Source organism: Poecilia reticulata, chromosome 15 (genome assembly GCF_904066995.2).
Source record: "Poecilia reticulata chromosome 15, P_reticulata-male-v2, whole genome shotgun sequence".
Lineage (NCBI taxonomy): Eukaryota > Metazoa > Chordata > Actinopteri > Cyprinodontiformes > Poeciliidae > Poecilia > Poecilia reticulata.
The window spans coordinates 11,954,665-11,975,878 of NC_088844.1; the positions used below are offsets into that span (position 1 = coordinate 11,954,665).

At 38.2% G+C, this 21,214-nt stretch overlaps 1 protein-coding gene and 1 long non-coding RNA gene across 3 annotated transcripts in view; both read left to right on the forward strand.

Moving 5' to 3' along the window:
- The window catches only part of fmn2a (formin 2a), a 41,038-nt gene that overhangs the window by 10,253 nt on the left and 9,571 nt on the right, over positions 1–21,214 (forward strand). The window contains exons 5-13 of one of the 2 annotated variants that reach the window (XR_014091195.1): positions 376–517; positions 3,335–3,422; positions 7,758–7,819; positions 12,385–12,476; positions 12,558–12,687; positions 14,057–14,203; positions 14,759–14,818; positions 15,087–15,231; positions 15,491–15,595. Coding sequence is in view for 1 of the 2 variants with exons in the window: in XM_008429245.2 (XP_008427467.1) it covers positions 376–517; positions 3,335–3,422; positions 7,758–7,819; positions 12,385–12,476; positions 12,558–12,687; positions 14,057–14,203; positions 14,759–14,818; positions 15,491–15,611 (842 nt within the window). In the remaining variant the exon portion in view is untranslated. Of the gene's footprint in view, positions 1–375; positions 518–3,334; positions 3,423–7,757; positions 7,820–12,384; positions 12,477–12,557; positions 12,688–14,056; positions 14,204–14,758; positions 14,819–15,086; positions 15,232–15,490; positions 15,612–21,214 lie in introns of those variants that run through there. The other variant, XM_008429245.2, reaches the window with a different exon arrangement.
- LOC145555109 (uncharacterized) lies at positions 15,619–20,376 on the forward strand. The gene is made up of 4 exons (XR_014091196.1): positions 15,619–19,601; positions 19,782–19,894; positions 20,003–20,090; positions 20,182–20,376. It is a non-coding gene; the product is annotated as an uncharacterized LOC145555109 (long non-coding RNA).

The following is a 21,214-nucleotide window of genomic DNA, read 5'->3' on the forward strand; positions in this document are numbered from 1 at the left end:
TAAAGATCAGCCACATGTTGTGATGGTAATGGAGATGCTAACCTTGTGGAAAATGAAAGCAATGCAGTCCAGGCGTTGTGGTTAGGGCAGGATTGACTCTAACCAGGTTTTCTTCCCTTATTAGGGCTTGAAAAAATGCAGCTGAATGAACGGCTGCTAAAAATAAATCTCACAATTTCTGCTGCAAGTGAGAAACTCGATTCTAAGCTTGTTGACTGATGGGCTACACGAGTGTATTACGAGGATTTGTAGTTTCCAAAAGATGACAAATAAGTACTTAGAAAACAGCTTCGGTATACTTTTTCAACCACGGAATGACATATTAAACTTCTCTTGTTTTAAAAGTAAATAGTTAATCTGTCATCCTGCCTCCAGAATCTCCGGACCGCTGGTGTGGGAAAAAATCGAGGAGCCAACAATTGATTTCGGAGAATTTGTGGATCTGTTCTCCAAAAGTGCTGTTAAGGAGAAGAAGAAACCAATTTCAGACACAATCAGCAAATCAAAGGCCAAACAGGTATGTGTCCTCCTGACTGTTGGGCTTAGTCCTCTCTCTCTCTATTCTGATTTTATTACTTTTTTTTTCCCCTCTGGCCTTCTTTGGAGCTTTCCCAATCTTCACTTTCCATCCATGCCTCGTTTCTTTCCATTTCTCCTCACTGTCGCTCCCAGAGTCACTTTGAGTGGCAGGAGGAACTGCTGCAGCCAGACAGTTATTATGTGGTGTGAGCTCTGGCTCCCAACCGACTCCCTTGTGACCATCCAGTGGCACGGAGCCAAAGACTCGCGTGCGGTGAGGAAACCTCACAGCCACGATGACTGCTAAGAGAGAGCGGGAAGGGAAATTAGTGAGGGAGAGCAAGAGAAGCTTGGGAGTTGTATTTCATGGTGTGGTTCCTCCCATTGTGCTTTCTGTATGAATTGGTTTAATAGTCGAGACTGTTTCTCTCCCCAATACACTTTACGCCACTCCATCAATTTCCAAGTCAAACATTTGATCTACAGTTTAAAAGCTGCGCTTGTCGTCATCTTTAAATTGATGTGCTGTTGGTCAAATTTATGCGTCTAAATCACAAATGATGTTGCACAGGGGAACTACGTTTTACCCATCTAATTGACACTCTAGGGGATACTTTGTGCTTATGGCAGAGATGAAATGTTAGTCTTAAGGCATAAACATTTTTGGGAAATCTTTTAGTTTATGAGACGTTGAACTGAACCATAAAATTAACAGAAAACTTTCTAGAAACGTGCCAAGTTTAAAGTTTATGAAAGCTTTGCTCAAACAGCTTATCTTTAAGTAAACTGCCCTGTAGTTCAATAAAAAGGAAGGGTTCTGCACATTTCTATGAGTGAAAAATAATGCCTGTTTAAAACGGTCTTTTTTGAATAAGACAATTCACTTTGGTTTCAGTTGAATATTTTGTAGTTAGTGGTGATTTTATCTGATTAATGTCATTTTCATGACTTTGATAACTTGCCTAAAGCTAGGTTCAGATGTTTCCTTGCTCTTAGTTGGAAAACTCGTGTCATTGGTTTTAATTAAGCTCATCAAATCTTTTCTGTAAAAGATTTCAACTGATACTTTCAACACTGGTGTGTTGTTTGTATTCTTATCCTACTACACCATACATTAAGTTTCAAAATTGTGGCAATGGGTTTTAGCAAACTGTTTTCAAGTTTATTTTTTATTATTATTATTAATTTAGGGCTTAACTAAATATCATTTAAGAACTATTATAATAGAACTTGGATGGATGGATGGATGGATGGATGGATGGATGGATGGATGGATGGATGGATGGATGGATGGATGGATGGATGGATGGATGGATGGATGGATGGATGGATGGATGGATGGATGGATGGATGGATGGATGGATGGATGGATAGATAGATAATCTAAGGAAATTATAAAATATAGACATACAATGCATTGTAGAGTGTGTGAGTCTTACAGAAAATCTAGTTTCTTCCATTTTTCTAAAACGTGTTTTTTAGAGCTGTATAGAATTTATGACAACCCATACTGGCAGACGTTACAATAACTGAAAGAACGATTTCTGTCAGAGGAAAACTAAAAGGACAAACAAGCAACTCCGTGGAGAATATTAAACCATTGCATCTGATGAATCTTTCAGGCACTGCTTAAAATTGGCATAAAACCATCTTCTGTCTTGTATCAAGCTGAATGTTATGAAGAATAAATCATTGTTGGGAGCGCTGATGGAATTTTTGATTTTTAAGAGGAATGATAGTCAATAAAAGTGTTTTGTTATGAGTTAAAGTTGTTTATGCGTTTGCAGCAGTGCCTGACAAAACCCTGTGTGCTGGAAAACGAACACATTAGAAACTGTTTGGAGTTGATGAAAAGGTGAACTGAGGTGAATGCAAGACGTTCCCAAAAGAACTCGTGTTGGAGCCTGCAACTCATGAGATTTTGTTGGAAAACAATAAACCAATGTATCCCCTTTCCTTTTTAAACAAAACCAAACAAACAAAATTAGAATAATTAAAAATCCAACATGGTAAAGTTATTGGTTGTAGCTTTACAATTTGTGAAAAAGTGGAAGTGGTGTGAATACTTCTGTTGGATTACATAGAATAAATTGGCCTATTAAAAAGAGATGCCCAGTCAGTATCGCATCAGTCCATGCCCATCAAAGCTGTGGTTATTTCCAGGGAAACAGACATTTGGGGCCCGGTGATACAACTTCCTGTATGTTTACGAGGTCTGTGGTCTGTGTGATCTGGTTTCAGTGAAAGGGTTCTGTCTGGATCGCAGTAAGCTTCGGGTTTTCCGTCTTGTTCATTCTCTTCAATCCCGTTCACGCTTTTGCTTACTAAGGAACACTGTGGCTTAAGATTTGTCCAATGTGTGTTATTAATTCACATTCATTACATATTCAAAGCTACAAACAATAATGATGTTAGTTTTGGGTGACGCCTTAATAAAGTTAACTGTTAATTTTAGGCAGTGTTTAAGATGCTCTGTCCTTGTCTTTCTGGGGTTTTGACTAATTTAATGTCCTTTTGATGGACTTTATTTCTGTTTCGAAAACTGTTTACTTGTTGTAGACTCACGTGAATCCTGAGCCAAAATTTCACAAGACTTTTTAGGTGTAATCACTTCTGGAAACTTAATTCATAAAATCCTGCTAATTTTTTTTCTCTTGGCAAATCTGTTGTAATGTGTTTTTATCAATATTTGCAGCGTACGTTCTTGCTCCCACAAGGAAACACACTGTAATGGTCTTGAGTCCAAAAACGCTTTGCTTTTTGTGTACATGTTTTTTCTGACCTATCCGCTGCTGTGTCTGTGTTCATTTTGCAGGTGGTGAAATTGTTAAGCAACAAGCGTTCACAAGCTGTTGGGATTCTGATGTCCAGTATTCACCTGGATATGAAGGACATCCAGAATGGTAAGGTTTTTTTTTTTTTCCTGAATCTGGATTTTGACTTTCTGCCAAATTACTGCAGTACTTTATGAGAAACATAGTGACACTGTATAATATACTTTTGTTTGGCTCAAATGCTGACACGTATTTGGTAAAAAATAAATAAATAAATATTAAACCTCATAATGTACTGACTGTAGTATTTATTTAGTACAAGACAGAAATGCGGTGCATTTATTTGGAAAGATGGAAATAGTGTGATATTTTCTAAAAATTCACAAAAAGTGTGATTTTCATTCATTCGTCTGCATTTCCAGTGTTGGTCTTTCTGTATATAGTTATTCCTGGATTCTATACTGCTTTCTAAGTGGAATTTATTTTTTTTTGATACCAATGCTGAACACTTCAGCTCCATAAATTCAATCCTACTGTATAAATAAAAGCTGTGAATAAGTGAGCACAGATTTTGAGTTGAAATCCTAAGATTATCATGATTAATCATCATGACAGCAGGCACAATCAACCTAAAGAAACAAGATGGCTACTTAGGCTTTACAATCTCATTATAATCCACTGATACTTCCCCAACAAAAGCAGTCTTATTATTCTGACAAGACTTTAGAGAGTCTAATTCAGTAAAACCTTCAGCTGTCAAATGAAATAATGATTGCTCTTTTGCTTTCTATTTTTGTTAAAACATATTCCTACAGATTGTTTCATCATTTCAAGAAAGCTGTAATCTGTGGATAATCCATAGTACTTAAAGTTTTCAGTAATTGCTGTCTCCGGACGGAAAAATCCAACCGTGACATTTAGGTTGTATATTAATGTGACTTTTTTCTCTTTTTTTCCTAATGGAAACATGGAGTCGTAGCGGGCTCCAGTAGGTACCATAATCTCAGTTACTAATATCAAGGCATTCCAAAGATTTAAAAGGTTACAGTTTCAGAACCGGTCCACTGGTTCAGAGTGACTGGAGGTTTCTCTAGTACAACGCCAGGTTCAACTCCCCTACGTGTTGTATGCGATACATGTGAGCTGGCTAAAAGAAGGTTTCGACACTTATTTACTTTTTTGCACTACAGATAAATTTGAGTCATCAGATATGTGTCTGGTTGCATAAAAACTGTCAAGCTTGGTAAAACCCAGCCCCTTAATCTAAACTTCGCTTCGTACAGAGGGTCTGGACCAATTATTTGCTGGAGACATGGACTTTGATGAAGTTTTAAATTTTACCCAATCACTAATATTTGCCCCTGACGTATATAATGCGCTAGCTCGATGCCAAGAAGCTTACAGAAACTTGCCGCTGTACACGACCATCCTCCATTCCTACGAGAGAAGTGCCGGGTCGCACTAGATGGCTGTTGATGTTCAAAACCAATACCATTGTTGGTATTGGTGATGCCACAAATCCAATATATGGATTTGTGGCATCACAGATCACACTCATGTCTGATAGAAAATTAATAATGCAATGCAAGAAATATTTTATCATGAAAAGGATTGCTAACAATGAAAGTTTTTTTTTTGCACGCTCAAGTATCAAAAATGTATCTTGGAATTGGTTGAGAGAGTACTCGGATTGCGTAAAGTCTCCCCTTCACTTTGGAACGTCATCAAACTAAAAGTCACTTGAGCTATTCAGCCTTTTGTTTGCCTCCTCCTCTCTGGTTTTGCTTGCTCTTATTTTTTTGTAATCTCATCTCATTTAACACCCACATCATGTTTTTCTGCGGCTCTCCGGCTCTCTGAGGTTGTCACCATCTTGTCTAGGCGGCTTTGTAGATGTGAAGTCATCCTGGAGACGTTGATGGGAACCGACAGTCTTCCTGTTTTAGTTACCCTCTGATTGCGCTCCAGTCTTCGCTCATCCGTGTGTCTAAACACTCTTCGTTCTTCCTTTTTTTTTTTTTTTTTTCTTACCCTAACATTTATTACGGTTTAAAACCTGCAGCATCTTCAACTATTACACACGTAAATGTTAAGATTCCAGCTTTAATGTATTTGACGCATCCATTTTGGGTCAGAGGAGGAGGGCAGGAGAGGGCCACTGTCATTAACGCTGCCATTTATCTCCTATGTTAGGACAGTTTTGAAATACTCTATAATTAGCACTAATTGGAAACTTCAGTTTATCACAGACTGAGAACATAGTGTGTGTCTTTGGTGGTTTTGGTGTAGTAATTCTCAGTATCTTTTGCTTCATTCCCAGAATGTTTGGATTCTAACATTTATTGAAATTAGAAAAGTCTTCTGACTTATTACAGACATTAGAGATCCTATTTATCTGAAATTATTTTATGTCCCTATGCGTCAGATTGTTTAGAGAAGCAAAAGATTCACTCATGAAAGCATTGTAATGCTCCAAATCGGGGTTGTGAATCAGTTTAATTTCCTTTTGAATTCCACAACAGTGACAGTGACTACCAAAGCTGTCATTTGGATGGTTTAACTTGAAGAAAAACAAGTTATGAATCATTAAATTTTTGTTGTTGGTTTAGAGCAGCCCAGCCGCTCAGTGGGGAATCAACACTTTTTTCCCTTACTTTCCTCGCAGCTGTTGTTGGTTGTTCTCAGACTTGGCTGACACACTACGTGTTTCATAGGACACTTCCGTGCAGTGTCTGCTTCCTGTGAGGCTTTAGAGCAGCAGTTTATTTTTTGTTTTTTTTTACACCCGACAAGACTGTGGTTGACGGCGCCGCCGTGCTGGGGTCACACGCGGCAGTCGAGGATACGTGTGGACAGATGGGTCCAAGTTTTTATTTTTTTGCGTGATTGGACTTTCCACGTCACGGCGATGACGCAACTTTCACCTGCTTCTTTTAATAACTAGTTCCAAATCAAAGTACCCACACAGACACTGGCAAAGATGGTAATGAGAACCAAATGGTAAACGTAACAGAATAGGATGTTTTGTAGTTACTTCTGAGGAATGAAACGTGTCCAAAAGGACGCAGGGAAGGAGTTGATCAAAGATATGCAGATTTTTGTCCAAAGGGAAGGCCAGACCTCAAGAGGCAAAGCAGGCCCTCATGTAGTCAGTGGTGAATGAATTAATTTAGATTTTTCAAACACTTTGAGTTTCAAAGAAGACATATGAGCTCACATCCATTTAAGTGAAATTTTTTTTTAGCTTTATATCATGTTCTAATTATTCCCTCATCAAAAAGCATAAACAGGGTGTTGCATTGATTCTTTCGCACGTGTTTGAGAAATAGTTGATCTCCGCTTAAGGAGGTGTTTAAACACTTACTCATACAATGCAACGCCTGTTTACCCAAAGCTACTCCTTGGAGCGAAGGATCCTGCCGAGCTCTCACCCCGCAGAGCACCCATTCCTCCTGCCTTCCTCCAAAACTCCTCCAAACTAGTGGCAGCAGCAGTCAGCAAACAAACACCTGGTGGAACTATGTGTCTGCCGAGTTTATCATATGAACTACTTCCCCGTCCAACACTCCTAAGAACGGAGTGTTGAACAGGGAATGGAAACAGTATCATGGATTGTTGTGATAATGTGCTGGAAAGAGACAGAGGTCAATTTCAAGGCATCAAATTTACCTTTAAGCTTAATGTCCTCTCCTCTCCCATGTCTTGGTTTTTCTAATCCTTTTGTTTTCCTTCATCTATTTTGAAACTGCTCTCAAAGGCTCATAACATTTCCCTCCATCATGTTCACTCTTTCCTCCGAGAGCCTGACACTCGAATCTCCCCCCTGCATCCTCATCAGATTTCCAACAGGTCAAAACAATGTGAATAACTTCAACACCTACCTGCATGATGAACTTGCACATCTAGGTGTTGACTGCTTCACTTGGCAATTGCGTGTACGGCACCACCTCAGCCTCGACACCACAGATCTCCCGGCTCTGTTTGTCTTTAAACATTTACTTTCAAAGGATTAATGCTTGCGGGCGCCAGGTCCTCGCGCCGAGACAAAAAGGCGACACGAGGAATTCAAACACAGAACTTCAAACACAGATCTTTGCGTCTTTGACAGATTTCTAAGTCCTACGTATGTACAGCATGTGGCTTTTCACATGCTATCCCGATGAGAACCGATAGCTTTACTTACTCCCAGCGCATGGCATGTGATATGGGGTAATTTTACCCTTGTTCTCTGCTACCTTTAGGCCTTGGGAAGCAGGAATTTCAGATCTGAGAAAGCGTTCAGTCTTGTTTTGTGGTTTATGTCAAACAAACGGTTTTAATCTGTTGCTTATGAAAGAGGGGCTCTGTTTGTGCTGCTGTGATTTCTGACTTGCTAATTGTGTTCTTTAAAGGTAAAGAAATGTCAAGACATGCCTCGGTGTTAGTATTAACACTAACCATGTCACCCTTGTGTTCTGTCCACAGCTGTCCTAAATATGGACAACACCGTTGTTGATCTGGAGACTCTGCAAGCACTTTATGAAAACGTGAGTGAGCTTCATTATCACCCGCCGTCCAGGTATAGCAAATATGAATTCTTCAAATTAACCTATTTAATGGGATATCTGTAGTCTTAGTAACAATTAGGAGTAGACATGAATTGCTTTCAGAAAGAACAACATAACACTAAGTGCCAGCATGTTAAAGTCTAGATTAATTTTAGATTACCTTAATATGAAAGGAAGAAAGAAATGGATAAATTGTTCCAATGTTTTCTCTGGTAACACTAACCCTAGGAAAAGATGGGCAAAGTAGATAAGTCTGTTTTGTTCCCTAGTCTTGATGTGACCTAGCCAGATGATTGAAAATATTCACTGAAACATGAAGCCATTATTTTGAAACTGATCCACTCTGGGATCTGTTTTCAAAAATAATTGTGTCTGACCTCCCAAAATGCCAGATCGGTGTTAACTTGCAACCTAAAGAACAAAATATCTTTGCGGACACACTTCATCCCGTCCCCATGAGGACGGGGCCGAAGTCAAAATGCCCAGGTCCAAGTAAAGTCACAAGTCAATGTTGGTAATGTCGGAGTCCATTCTGAAGTCATGGTATTTTATTTTTTGCCTCACTACATTTGACTCCAGTCACTGCCGTAGCTTTGAAGATCTTGACAATTTTGACACGTTGAATGCCAGTTGCCAAAGTGGTATCTCTTAGAAAAAAAATGGAAATTTTCATTGATGAGATGAATTTCTATGGTTTTCTGCCCTACCCACACGTTTAAAAGAAGAGGACAGGATAGATGATGACTAGAATGTGGGAAATAAAACGCACTTTAACATATTTGCTATCTATAATAAAATGAGATTTACATCCTCAGAGATGCCCCATCACTGAACAAATGTCCCTTAGTGGAGCTCTTAGTCAACTTGAAAGGGGCGAACAAAGGAAGTGTGTATTAGACAGAAAAACAAACAGGCAAACCACAAGTTGTACTGGTATGCGAGCTGTTTGGCTAGACTGCCACTCATGTGTTGGTCTGTCCTGGAAGAAAATCAGTGCGTCCTGGAAGAAAATCAGTGCTTTTACGTAGCAAACATGTTTTTTTTTTAGACGTTGAATGAAAATGACTCGACTTTTGTAATAATAAAACAGAAGACTTTGTGTCACAGCAAAGAGTAAGTAAGATTTAAAAAACTGGAAAGCTTTGCCAGCCATGATGGGCGCTCTGGATTGTATGACATTAGCAGTGAATCTCTGAGCTGTCATCAGTACATCTTAATATATCTTCATATTGGGAATGAAGGCTCTCTTTTATATAGAGTAAATCCATATTCATCAATCTCCTCTGCCCAGATGAAACGGTTCAGGACCCCTTTAAAGTCAGGTCAGTAAATTATGGAACATGAAAATGAGCATATTTTCCACATTTCAATGGAAAGCATGTTTAAGATGCTGTGAAATTCCTGCGAAGGGATTTTTGGCACCACTACACAGAAGAGGCCTGGACCTTTGGCCGCCAGAGGCATATTAATAATGCTGATCATGGGAATGAGACTGTGGCTTGAGACGAGCTGTAGTCATGAACCAATGTGTCATAACTTAGGATCAAAAGTCTTCCAACCTCTCTGTTCACCCTGAGACTTCAAGCCCCCTTCTCTCTCTCCTTTCCCCCTGTATGGCCTGAGGCTGTGTTATTGAGTCGAGGAGCCAAATTGTTTCTCTTTTGTATTGCAAGACTCCATCCTGTCTGTGGGTCTCCAGCCCCCTAAACCACAGTTGGCAGCACAGTCAGCCTGTCTTGAGGAATGCGAGGGGCTCCTAATGGTTACACCCTCACTCGCTGTGCTAGGAGCTAGATCACAAGCTACTCTCCCTCACTCCTTTTTCTTTCCTCTCATTCTCACAAACATGCTCACAAACAAACAAGTCGAACCGCACAGTTGTGTATACACTGCACTCTGCACTCGCAGATAGAGACGCACGGAGGCAGGGCAGAGTCGTTCAGTCTGCCAACCACAGATTATAGTCGGCGGGTTTGCCTGAACAAGGCCACCGCCATTCAGAAAAGGTCAATGATGGTGGAACGTTAATCTCGCTTCTGTTATATCAGGGCGGGTTAGGAGGACTTTTTTAGCTTGAGCCGACGAAATGTCATCGAGGTCATGATGAGACTTCAATGTCCCAGAATCCAATTAAGCAGGTCTACAAACGGTCATGTTGATAAACATGGCACACAGAGATCCTTGAATACAGCATCAGAAATTTGGGTATATTTAAATATTTCAGGTCTACATATATATATATATCCATATTGTTTTCAAATTATACATCTGTTGTTGTTTTCTTGACCTTTTGTATATGTTGATTAGAACAAGAGTGGCTAATTTTTACATCTTAAATGTTATATCGGTTCATCTCTCGGACGGTTTAAAAATAATTACATATTCCTGCAAAATTATCTGCCTTAGCTAATGAAAAAATGTTTTAATCTATAAAAGAATTGATCTGGTGTTTTCTATGATTTTACTTTATTTATTTGAATGTTAAGGTGGTGATGCTATTCCCTAATGAATTATTTGCTGCTTTGAAAAAGCATTTTACAAGTTTGGACATTGTTTCTGACATCTAAAGTCAAACCTGATCTGTTCTCAGCCCTGCTGTTAATCTTTTTTGAGAAGCCAACACCTCTTGGGTGTTCGGTCGTAACCCTAGCAAGAACCTTTTTTTTTAATTTATTTATTTTGATTCGTCGGCCCCATGTATCTTTATTCTGCATTTGTTGGTACCCAACGGATGGAAATTGTCGACGGCTGGAAGAATCCATAATCCTGTGGTGTTTGAGTAAAACATTCAGGAGCTGGAGCCAGAGGGTAAAGCTTTGTCTAATGAAGTTACAGCCAGAAATAACTCAACATAGGCATTTTTTTGGAAAAGCTTGAGCTTTAAAATGATATGTTCATAAGTATGTGATTATCATAACAACATTCATGAAGAAGAATATATTAGTTAAACTGCAAACCAGGTACTTCAAAAATGGGGCCTGCAACATATAAACACAAACTGCTACGCAGATCTCGTCATACCAGAAGTTACTAATATAATCAACCTTCCAGGCACGTCGCCAGAAATAATGAGCAAAAATAAATACTTTAGAAATTAAGTTTCAGAATAAAGTCTATATTCACATTTTTGTTGAGTGCAGAGTTGCTAAATCTGAACTGCAGACTGTTGAGAGGGAGGTAAAAACAAAAAGAAACTTCAGAATGTGGATATATTTTAAATAAAGCAAGGTTGTAATAAACAGCAGAATTAAATGGACCTTTTCAAGAGTTAATTTTTCTGAGCACCTGGTGCCATTATTGAATTCAAATGATGCAATTTCTGACCAGGGGCTTACTCATAAATTTCATAAACCTCAATGTTGAACGTGGAGTAACTTAAACAGTGATTATACTCTGGCTGGATCTGTTTAGCCTTGCACCAGAAACCTAGTTAATGAATACCACTTGGCTACTGCTAGGATTCTAGCATTAAAATATCATCCTACTTGAGTTTGCATTGGATATTCCACATGGGACTGCATTTCTCATGCTAACAACCGCTCCAACATGCCCTAGCAATTCAAGGATCACACGCTAATGCCTACTTGTCCCCAATTACACCAAACACTGCCGGGCTCCGCCGCTGCCCTTTGAAAAGGATCTGCTTTGCGTTAAATATATTTACACTTGAAAACATCTCGAAGAGCCTGCCCTTACCGACACAAGGCAGCGGTGTATAGAATACTAATCGGGCTTTCAGTTCGTTTGATGCTGGTGTTTGATGTTTTCCAAGGATCCATGCCGGGGCCAAACTCCAGAGAAGAGGGGGTGTGGGGGGAAATGGAGAAAGATAGGAGGGGCGATTGGAAAAACCAAAGTGCTGAGACTCGGACCGGTTGGTCAATCAACGTCAGGAGACAGTGTTTACATTTTCTTCCTGATGATGGTTTTAGTGTTTTACCTATCTCCTTCAAAAACATTAACATCCATTGTCTTTCCTCCTTGTGAAATGACGGTGCATTTCTGGCTGCTTTTATAAAACCACCTTGAATAAAACTGCGGTCCGGCGCCTGGCAGCAGGATAATGGTCAGGAATGTAATCAAGCAGAAGGCAACTATGGCAGTTGTGAAACTTGTAAAGTAAATCTAAAAAAAAAATTATAGTTGAGATTTAGTTTGTTCATATCGAAAGAAAGAAACTAGAAGGTGAGCCTGTAGGGGAAGAAAACTGAATGGATTTGATGGATTTTGAACAGATTTGTGATAGGCTTGTAATAAAATCCTTAAATCTTTAAAGAAAATTGAATTTTCTTCAGATCATCATCTAGAGAACATTTAGAATCCCTCCGGCTTTCTGAAGGTCTCTGGACATTTACAACTTATTAATTTACCTTCAGTTTTGCTTTTCAAAACCTGCGTCTGAATTCTGCTCATGGTTGAATTTCTTTTCTAATTATAACTTAATTTTGTTGAACGTCATTTAGGATTATGTTAAAGAAAGCATCACATTTCACTCATTTTCATGGTGTACATTTTTCATTTCACCTTGCACTTTTCCTTGACAGAGGGCTCAGAATGATGAGATCGAGTCTATTAAGAAACACATGAAATCCAGCCAAGACAAGGATGATGCAAAGCCACTGGACAAGCCAGAACAGTAGGAATAAAAAAAATATCAGGAATCAAATTCAGCACATAAATTGTAATGTTAATTTAACTTATTTTGTCCCGTCTCCAGATTTCTGTTCCAGTTATCACAAATTCCCCATTTCTCCCAGCGGGTGTTCTGCATCCTGTTCCAATCAACCTTTCACGAGTGCATCGCGTCAATTCTGCGTAAAATCGAAATCCTGCAACGAGTATGTAAGGTGAATTGTTGGTCTTTTCCTTTCTTTATTTTAATACATTGAGCATTAAAACATTTTTCACACCTGTTGAATTTTTTCCGATTTTGTCTTGTTACAACCACAAACTTTGATTTTTTTTTTTTTTTTGCACAGTGATGAACCAATGCAAAGAAGTGCATAATTGTGTCAAAGGGAAATATTACATGGTTCATGGTAAACAAAAATCTACAGGAATACATTTGTACTTGGATCCCATAATTCTGGGACCCTTAAATAAAATCTTATGCAAGTAATTGTCCTCAGCAGTCACCCCTTATAAGAAATAGTTTGCCTGCATATAACTACAACTGCTTGGTGAAGACCTCCCTCAGAGGTTTCTTTTTAGCAGAAATGTCAGGAATTAAGCTTTATTATGAAACAATATCCCAAACTTATGATGGCCATAAATGGAAAGAGACTAACTCTAACCCAAGACTTGGAGGTTCACAGGATGACAGACTGGGAAAAGGGAACATGAATGTTACTAACTCAGGATCAGGAGGGATCCACAAATCAGGGGAGGTAGATAAAATGTAACTTGTATGGAAACAATATGTCAGTGAAAAACCTAACTCTGCACATGACCCTGAACACACCATGGTGCAGAGTTAGGGCACACTGACCTGCATGTTTTGGATGTTTCCCTGCTGCAACACACCCCATTCAGATGATCACAAGTCGGCAAAAGCCTGTTAATCAACCATCAATTGAAGTCATGTGTGCTGAAGCAGGGAAATGCCTAAAACATGCAGGGCAGTGTGCCTTGAGGAACCAGGGTTGAATAACACTGACCTACATTGTGCTGTAGGGGGCAGTGAGGCTGGTGAGAAGAGATAGATGAAAGCTAAATACGGGTAAATCCAGGGAGAAAGTCTGCTGTACCTCGTTCCCATAGGTCAGCAGTGGTCAGTCAGTGCATTTGGGTGCGCTATTTTATATTCTGGTATAAGGAGAGCGTTTGTACTGTAAATTGGACTCTCACAGGGCAGGCTGAGTTAAACCCAAACGCCGAACATGGTCTCAAGCAGTCTTCTGTAGTAATACTGCTCGAAGGTAGAGACAGACAGCAAAATTACTAAAATTGCAGCACATAAACATAAGCACTGACTCAGGAGAGGATTTACAAATGCATGTCACAGTTTTCATATTATTTCTGGAAAAAACAATTGAAGATCAGTCATCAAGTCTCTTCACATAAGAACTACGCTCTACTTTGTATCTGGCTTCAATGTGACAAAATCTGAAAAAGTAAATATTTTGTAATTTATGTGTAAAGCAAATAATTTACAAAATGTATGTGCTTTACACATAAATCATCTGTCTAAGCTTCGTGTCTTCTGCTTTACCGCAGACTCTCCAAAGCAGTGAGGCTGTGCTGCAGGTGCTTGGCCTTGTGCTAGCATTTGGCAACTTCATGAACGGAGGGAATCGGTCTCGGGGACAGGCTGATGGCTTCACCTTGGACATCCTGCCAAAACTGAAGGATGTCAAAAGCTGCGTGAGTGTGTGTTGGTGTGTTATTGCTTTAAAGGTAAATTTAGATGTATACATTTGAATGACCAAATCTTAAATTTTCCACATCCATCCCCCTGTGTCTCGAGTTTAACGTTAGAAACTATTGTCTTATTTTATTTCAAAATCATTATCACATTTTCAGTTGTAATTTTTTGGATATGAAAGAATCTCGCAGGCCCCATATTCAAAAGCCGTTAAGAATTTAGACTCCAAGTCTGTCTGTTTACAACTCGAAGTCAGTATCACAACATACTCAGTGTGTCCTTAAAAATCCCATAAAAGGAAAGGGTGCCGTGCGTGTATGTAGCAATGGAACGAGCAAGTACTGAAACTTTCCACTAACTCTGAGTTATGATGACTAGTCTGGCACAATTGTGTTTTGTTGCATTGCTCTTCCATTGTCTTGATTTATTACCAGCTTCTCAGATCGCTCTTCGTTTTTATGTCAGCACAAATAAAAACATGCTGCTTCAAATTAATAAATAAAAGATGTTGGTTTATTTATTTTAATGTTTTTCTTTCTTGTCCTTTTTTTTAGGATAACTCTACAAGTCTTTTGTCTTACATTGTTGCTTACTATTTGAAGCACTTTGATGAGGTATGTTTTGGTTCCTGTTTATTTGAATCACTCCCCTGTTTTAGTCTGATTTGCTTAGAAATCCTTCCAGAGCTCTCTTTTCATTTCCTCTCTTGCCAGAGGATACCATGGCTTATCCTTTATCAAATTATTTATTTTCCCTTTTCTCATTTGCAGCAGAGACAAATCTCTCTTTTTGTTATTCTCATACGACGTTTTTTTGTTCTGCCTTCCCCTCTTCATCTCTGGCTTATGTTCTGCTTTCTTCTGGCTTCATTCAAATCTTCAGTTGGCTCCCTGGCACCGCTTCCAAAGAAGTGTTAGCATAAATAATTTGCTGCTCCAGATGAAATGAACTCAGTAACTCAGCCTGCCAAAAACAACCTGCGCGACATGGCTGTAGCTCATGTAATGGCCTTTTAGAAACTCGGATGGTGAGAAATGACACGTAGTTTCTGCATTAAGGATGATGTTCACTATTTATAACACTTTCTGTCCATTTTTTTTTCTAAAACATTTAAACTGTTGACAAGTCTGTGTCTGTCTCTGACGGCATTTATTTAAATCTTGCCTTTGCGTGTTTGGGATGGAGAGGCCCTCCCCTCCTTGAGGAAGATTGACTGTGACACAGTGGTGTGTTTTGCATCATATCTATTTTTTTTTCAGGCCTGTATGTGTGTTGTCATTTATCAGGATGCTGGCAGAGAGACGTGCCTCTACCCTCTGCCTGAGCCCCAGGACCTTTTTCAAGCCTCCCAAATGAAGTTTGAGGATTTTGAAAGAGATCTGCGCAAGCTGAAGAAAGATTTAAATGGTACTGCCGCTAACCTACATTACACTTATTTATTTTTTTTGACGTATCCATCAATTTTAAAGTGTAAATTTGGTGAAAGTCTACAAAATTGCAAACTTTGGGTGTTGCTAAGAAATCTAATTATGTTGCTATTGCATTGGCAATTTGGTTTATCACCTCGTAAATCATTTTTTAAAGAAATCATCTGAGACGCATTTTAAAATTGGTATTTGCAAAATGTATCGTAATTTTCCAATCTTAACCAGCTATGGTTACGCGTGGACTGAAGAGGCAGATCAACAGAGAGATAGCATCTGTTTGTCGTACAGACGAGGTAACCAGAACCACATGCGACTCTTCAGATATACCTCTGTCAGACCTGGCATGCCATTACCGTTTCACTGAAGTCCAAGTTCAGAATATATGAAGTTTGCAGTTGTGGCCAGGGAATTTGCTCTACCTGTCCACCCTCTTTCATCAACTGCACTAGCAAAGCTGAATGTGGCTGTGAAGAGAAAAGGATTGTTCATCACTCTTTCAAAGACTGACTCATATTTTCTTTTATTAGATGATCTTTAGCCATTTGCTTGCCAACCACCCACCGTTTTGGCAATTGAGGCATGTAAATCAGTTTGTTTAAAATCTGAAAGGCGTAATACAAGAGTAGTGGAAGTGTAGGACGTTCAAAAATAGTTATTCAACAAATTCTCCACAATGAGACCAAAAAAACAAAGCCGTCACAGCCCTGCAGACCTGAAGTAGCTACCAAACAAATGTTGATAATCTATTAATATGTTGAAACTGTCAAAGATCATTAGTAGTAATATTACTATTACTACTATGTAGTAATAGGAATATTTATTATGAGGAAGATAAAACCTGATCAGAGGAATGCTCCCATCAGGTTTTTTGCTGCTGATTCTGATACCGATCGCCTGGAATGACTGTTAATTTTTCGCTTTAGATATAAATGATACTATGTTATCTGGCAAAATGGAAAAATTACCTGGCAATAAATTCACCTAATGTCTACATTATATTAATTACATTATATTAATATATTGACAGACATAATAGGCATATTTTAATCCATATCTAAAATATTTCCTTTTTTAAGTTGTATGCTGTAGCTTTAAGCAGACGTTCGGTGTGAGACTTCACTGTCTGGTGGAGGTTGAGCGGCACTACGTCTGTGAAATATTACTGCCAGTATCGTGTAGCAACAGAACACAAGCGAGAGCAGAACCAGCGTCTTACACCACCAGCTCGAAGACTTGAATTATTTTTCGGGTTATTTGTTTAGCTTTCTAACCGTGATGCTAATCCGGGTGAGCAGGGCCGTGCAGAGACCACTAAAGGGGCAGGTGCTCAAAAAAAAAAAAAAAAAGGGCACATCTAACCGCATTTTAGGACCGAATATGAACAAAGCCTCTCAGCTTTCAGAGTTTAATAAACAATGATAAATAACAAAATTGTGAGATATACAATCAAAGCTAAGGAAAATCTCCATATAAAGCATACAACTATGCATATGTAAGTTATTTTATTAGTAATTTCTTTCTGCAGGTCTATTTTGTTATAAGAAAGTATTGACATATTCAAACCCGCAATTTAGCAAGATATGTAAATCAGAGCTAGACCACCAGACATATTTTGTCTTTACAGAATTAGACTATTAAAAATATAAACAAGGGCACAATGTAACCTTTTAGTGACTGTAATCTATAAAAAAGAGCTGCCTGTTTGCTGCAGTGGAGATGAAGATGGTCCATACTGGAAAGCAGAGCTGCATCAAACTTTAATGTGGAACTGCAGAAAAAAGAGAAAAACAAAACCAAAAATGTAATTGTTAATGCATGTCACCATGAGAAAAGCCTACTGAGTTTAACTTTAAAAACTTTTTTCTCACATGACATCGTGGGCAGGGCCCAAAATCACAACAAAATATTTCTGATGTGTGCAAATAAAAGTTTATGTTTGGCAAATAACTTTTGTTCACAAGACAAAAATGAGTTATTTAATTTAGAAAAAGTTAAACAAAACATTTTGTTTTTAAAAAAGAAATCATTACCATTCCAAAAGTTTTGATTACAATTTTATTTTACTTAACTGAGGATAATTTTATTTTCATTGAATAATTGAGGGGGAAAAATTACTTTATACTCTGCGAACCAGACCCTAAACTTACTTAAAGTCTGGGTTGAGTTTTTTCCCCTTCATTTTATTACATTCATTATATCTATCATGGTAATTCAGGGTGAGTTATTTTTAATTCTAAAAGAATATCCTTGTTGGACAATTATTTAAGTGTAATTCTCCTTCAAGATACATTTACCTAACGCTAGAATAAATGCAATGTACGTTATGCAGCAAAGGAAATTAGACTTATATCCATTATGGAGATGATCGGTTTTGGACAGGCGATGTGCCCCCTGTTGCATAAGCGATACTGAAGAATGACTGATATCATTAACATACAGGGAAGAAGCTTTTGGTTATCTTGCTTTGCTAGCAAAGTCGTTAGCTAGCAGCTAGCTAATATCACAACAACAACAGCCTAATGTCTGTATGATAAAAATACTGAATCGATAGATAAGAACAGTTTCTCCTCACCTGGCTGTCTCCTCCCGCTCAGCAGTTCTTCAGAGAAAGGCAGACGCAGAGGCCTGTCAGTGTCTGTTGTATTTCATTACCTCTCGGCTTAAACCGCGACTCCGAGCTGAAGCAGAAACGATACTTCAACGTTTTCCGTCATGTGACAAGTAGCAAGTCTACTCCACTTTATTCACCAAAAACATTTTTTTTTAATTCACCAAAAACTGTTCTGTAACCTGGAACGTTTGCTACGTTGAGCTCCACAGTTAGCCGCTTTATCTCACTGCGGGAGAGGCAATTGCATCATGCGTCACGGGCAAAAGGTCAAAGGTAACAAGGTGACCGGGGGGCTTATTATGTTGTACAAAAAAAAAAAAAAAAACAGCAAAAAACATTTTTAGTACATGTTATTATGTATCAGAAGATAATAATACAAAAAAATTAAAATAAAAAAAAAATAAAAATGGGCACTTGGGGGCAAGGAGCAAAAGGGGCAGGTACTCAAGCACCCCCAAACCCCCCTCTGCACGTGCCTGCGGGTGAGTGTTAATAGCTGTGCGCTTCTTTACCGGCCGCTCCGGATGTCATGTTTTTCCCCGCATTGAGCCTCGATGTAGCCAAACTCCATCAAGTGCTTGTTTTTTTAAATGCCATATTAGATTTTTTGTGTTGATGAATTTTGACGTGCTTCATCCCCGAGGTAATTTTCCGCCGCAACATGCAAAGGTCCTCGTTCACGCTCAGAGCGTTATAGTTCACGACAGGATTTGTTGTCACACTTGCGAAGTGAGATACAGGTGATTGGCAACAAGAGACCATAATCTGTGATCACCGATTATATACTTTTTCACGGAAATTGGCTGATTATGATCAGTGGCCTAATAATCGGCACACATATGGGGAAGATTTTTTTGGAAATGAAATGTGTCACAAAAGGAGCCCGTAGGGACGAAGGCTGAATGTTGCTAGCTGGTGGTAAGTTTGCTTATTAATTATCTTCATTTAATTATAAACAGTGCAGTAAAGATATATAACTTAAGTTGGTTTCATAAATAATTATTTTTTTTTATTTTATTGTGACATGTATGATTATTACAATAGGAATCATTCAGCTTCATATTATAACTGCATGGAGGCTGTTTGTTGCGACTTATACTTTAATTCATAAACTAACCTGGTTTTAATTAAGCTCCATAAGACAAAGAGACTTTGATATTGTGAGGTTGTTGTTCTAACTCGTTCATCAATGTTTTTATCTTCAACATATGTTTGCAGTCTAAGCAAATGAAGATGAAGGAGGAAGCCAGAGAGATCAGGTGTTAGAAAACCTAAAGACTTTTCTGTCTCAGAAGAGGATCTGACTCCACCAGATCACCAACCAGCTCTGAAGATGAACCTTCACATTGTCTTCGTGATGTAAGTTTGGTTTTGTTTTTTCAATGAAGAGCTAGCTACATTTCAACAACAAAAACTGCTGTGTTACCAACACCAAGTGCTTAACATGATTTGATTTAAAGATAACTGGAAATAATTTTTCTCTTCTTGTTAATCTAACATTTATCTTTAATTTTTTTTTTATTTGTTGCTGGCATTCAGGGCCCTGTGAACCCTGCCTCTCATCTGATGGCTGCTGGAGATGGGCACCACCAGCCCCCCTCACCACCCTGCAAAGATCAGTGTGTTCAGATCATGGATGGAAAGATTTTAAGGTAGTTTGTCTCCTTAAGTCCACACGTAAAACAGCTTCATAGTTAATGCCAACATCAACTGACTCTATGACATTGCTGACTATTTTTTTCTACTTCTAACATAAACAGGCAAAGAAGACACCCCAGGCATCCGGTCCCAATCATCATGAGTTCTGATGATGTCACATACACAGCGAGTACAAGACGTCTTAAAATTGTAAGTATTATTTTTTTATTTGCCATTTTTCTGTCTTCTTTAAAATGCAAATGCTTTCTCTGTTTAATTGCTCTATTGTTCTTTTTTGTAGGTTTCCGTAAGGTGCAGTGAACGGAAATGTTCTGTCGTTGATCCTCACTTTCATGTTGTATTGTCACACTTAAATTTTCATGTTCATTGTGTTCACTTTTGATGTGTAAACTGATCATTTATGTACAGTTCATAAAGTTGTGAGTAAACTTGGATAATTTTAAAATGTCGGTAATAAAACAAAATATTTGAATTACCTTGAACATCTTGTGTAATTAATCTTTCCATGTAACTGTAGCCTAAAACAATGAAAGTACTGTAGTGTAGTTATGCATGTAATGTACAAAGTATGACTTATGAGTAATTAAAACTGTACTTTATTAGCAATAGCAGTAAATCCAAAATAAATAAGTGTAATTTAAATGTATTACTAATATATTAGTAGTATATTAAAAATAAATTAAAAGTATATTTTTAATATAATTCTATGATGGAATTCGTACACTCAATATGGCATATTTTTGGAATATTTCTCTTGAATACTACATAAAAAAAGTATACTTAAAGTATACTAAGTACAACTTTAAGTTGTTCCAAAAAAGTATGTTGAGTATACTAAAGTATACTAAAAGTTGTAATTTAATACTATTTAAATACAACTAAAGTATACTAAGCACAAAAAAAGTTGTTCCAAAATAGTACTGTTTAAGTACATCAATCAAAGTATGTTAAAATTTAGCATACTAAAGCATACTTTTTTTTTTACTTGGGTAGGCCTCCAACAAGCTAAATTACTTCTGGTGAGGGAATTCAGCCTTTTGACTCAGAGCAGGAATATGCATCCAAAGTTGCAGGACGGACTTGGGCGCCCATGCTCTCAGGTGCTGACCATGCAAAAGCACATCAATTCATGCAATACCTGCATACTTCTGTATTAGCTAGCGAAATCAGATGAGTGCTGTAACAGACGTTGACATTAAATGTAGTTTTCATTGGGGGAGGAGGGCTCATCATTAGAAATAGCTCTGGAAGGACTCTGGGACATTCACAAATAATCCAGTATAGAGAGAGCACTGTTCCTTTTTGGCTGACTT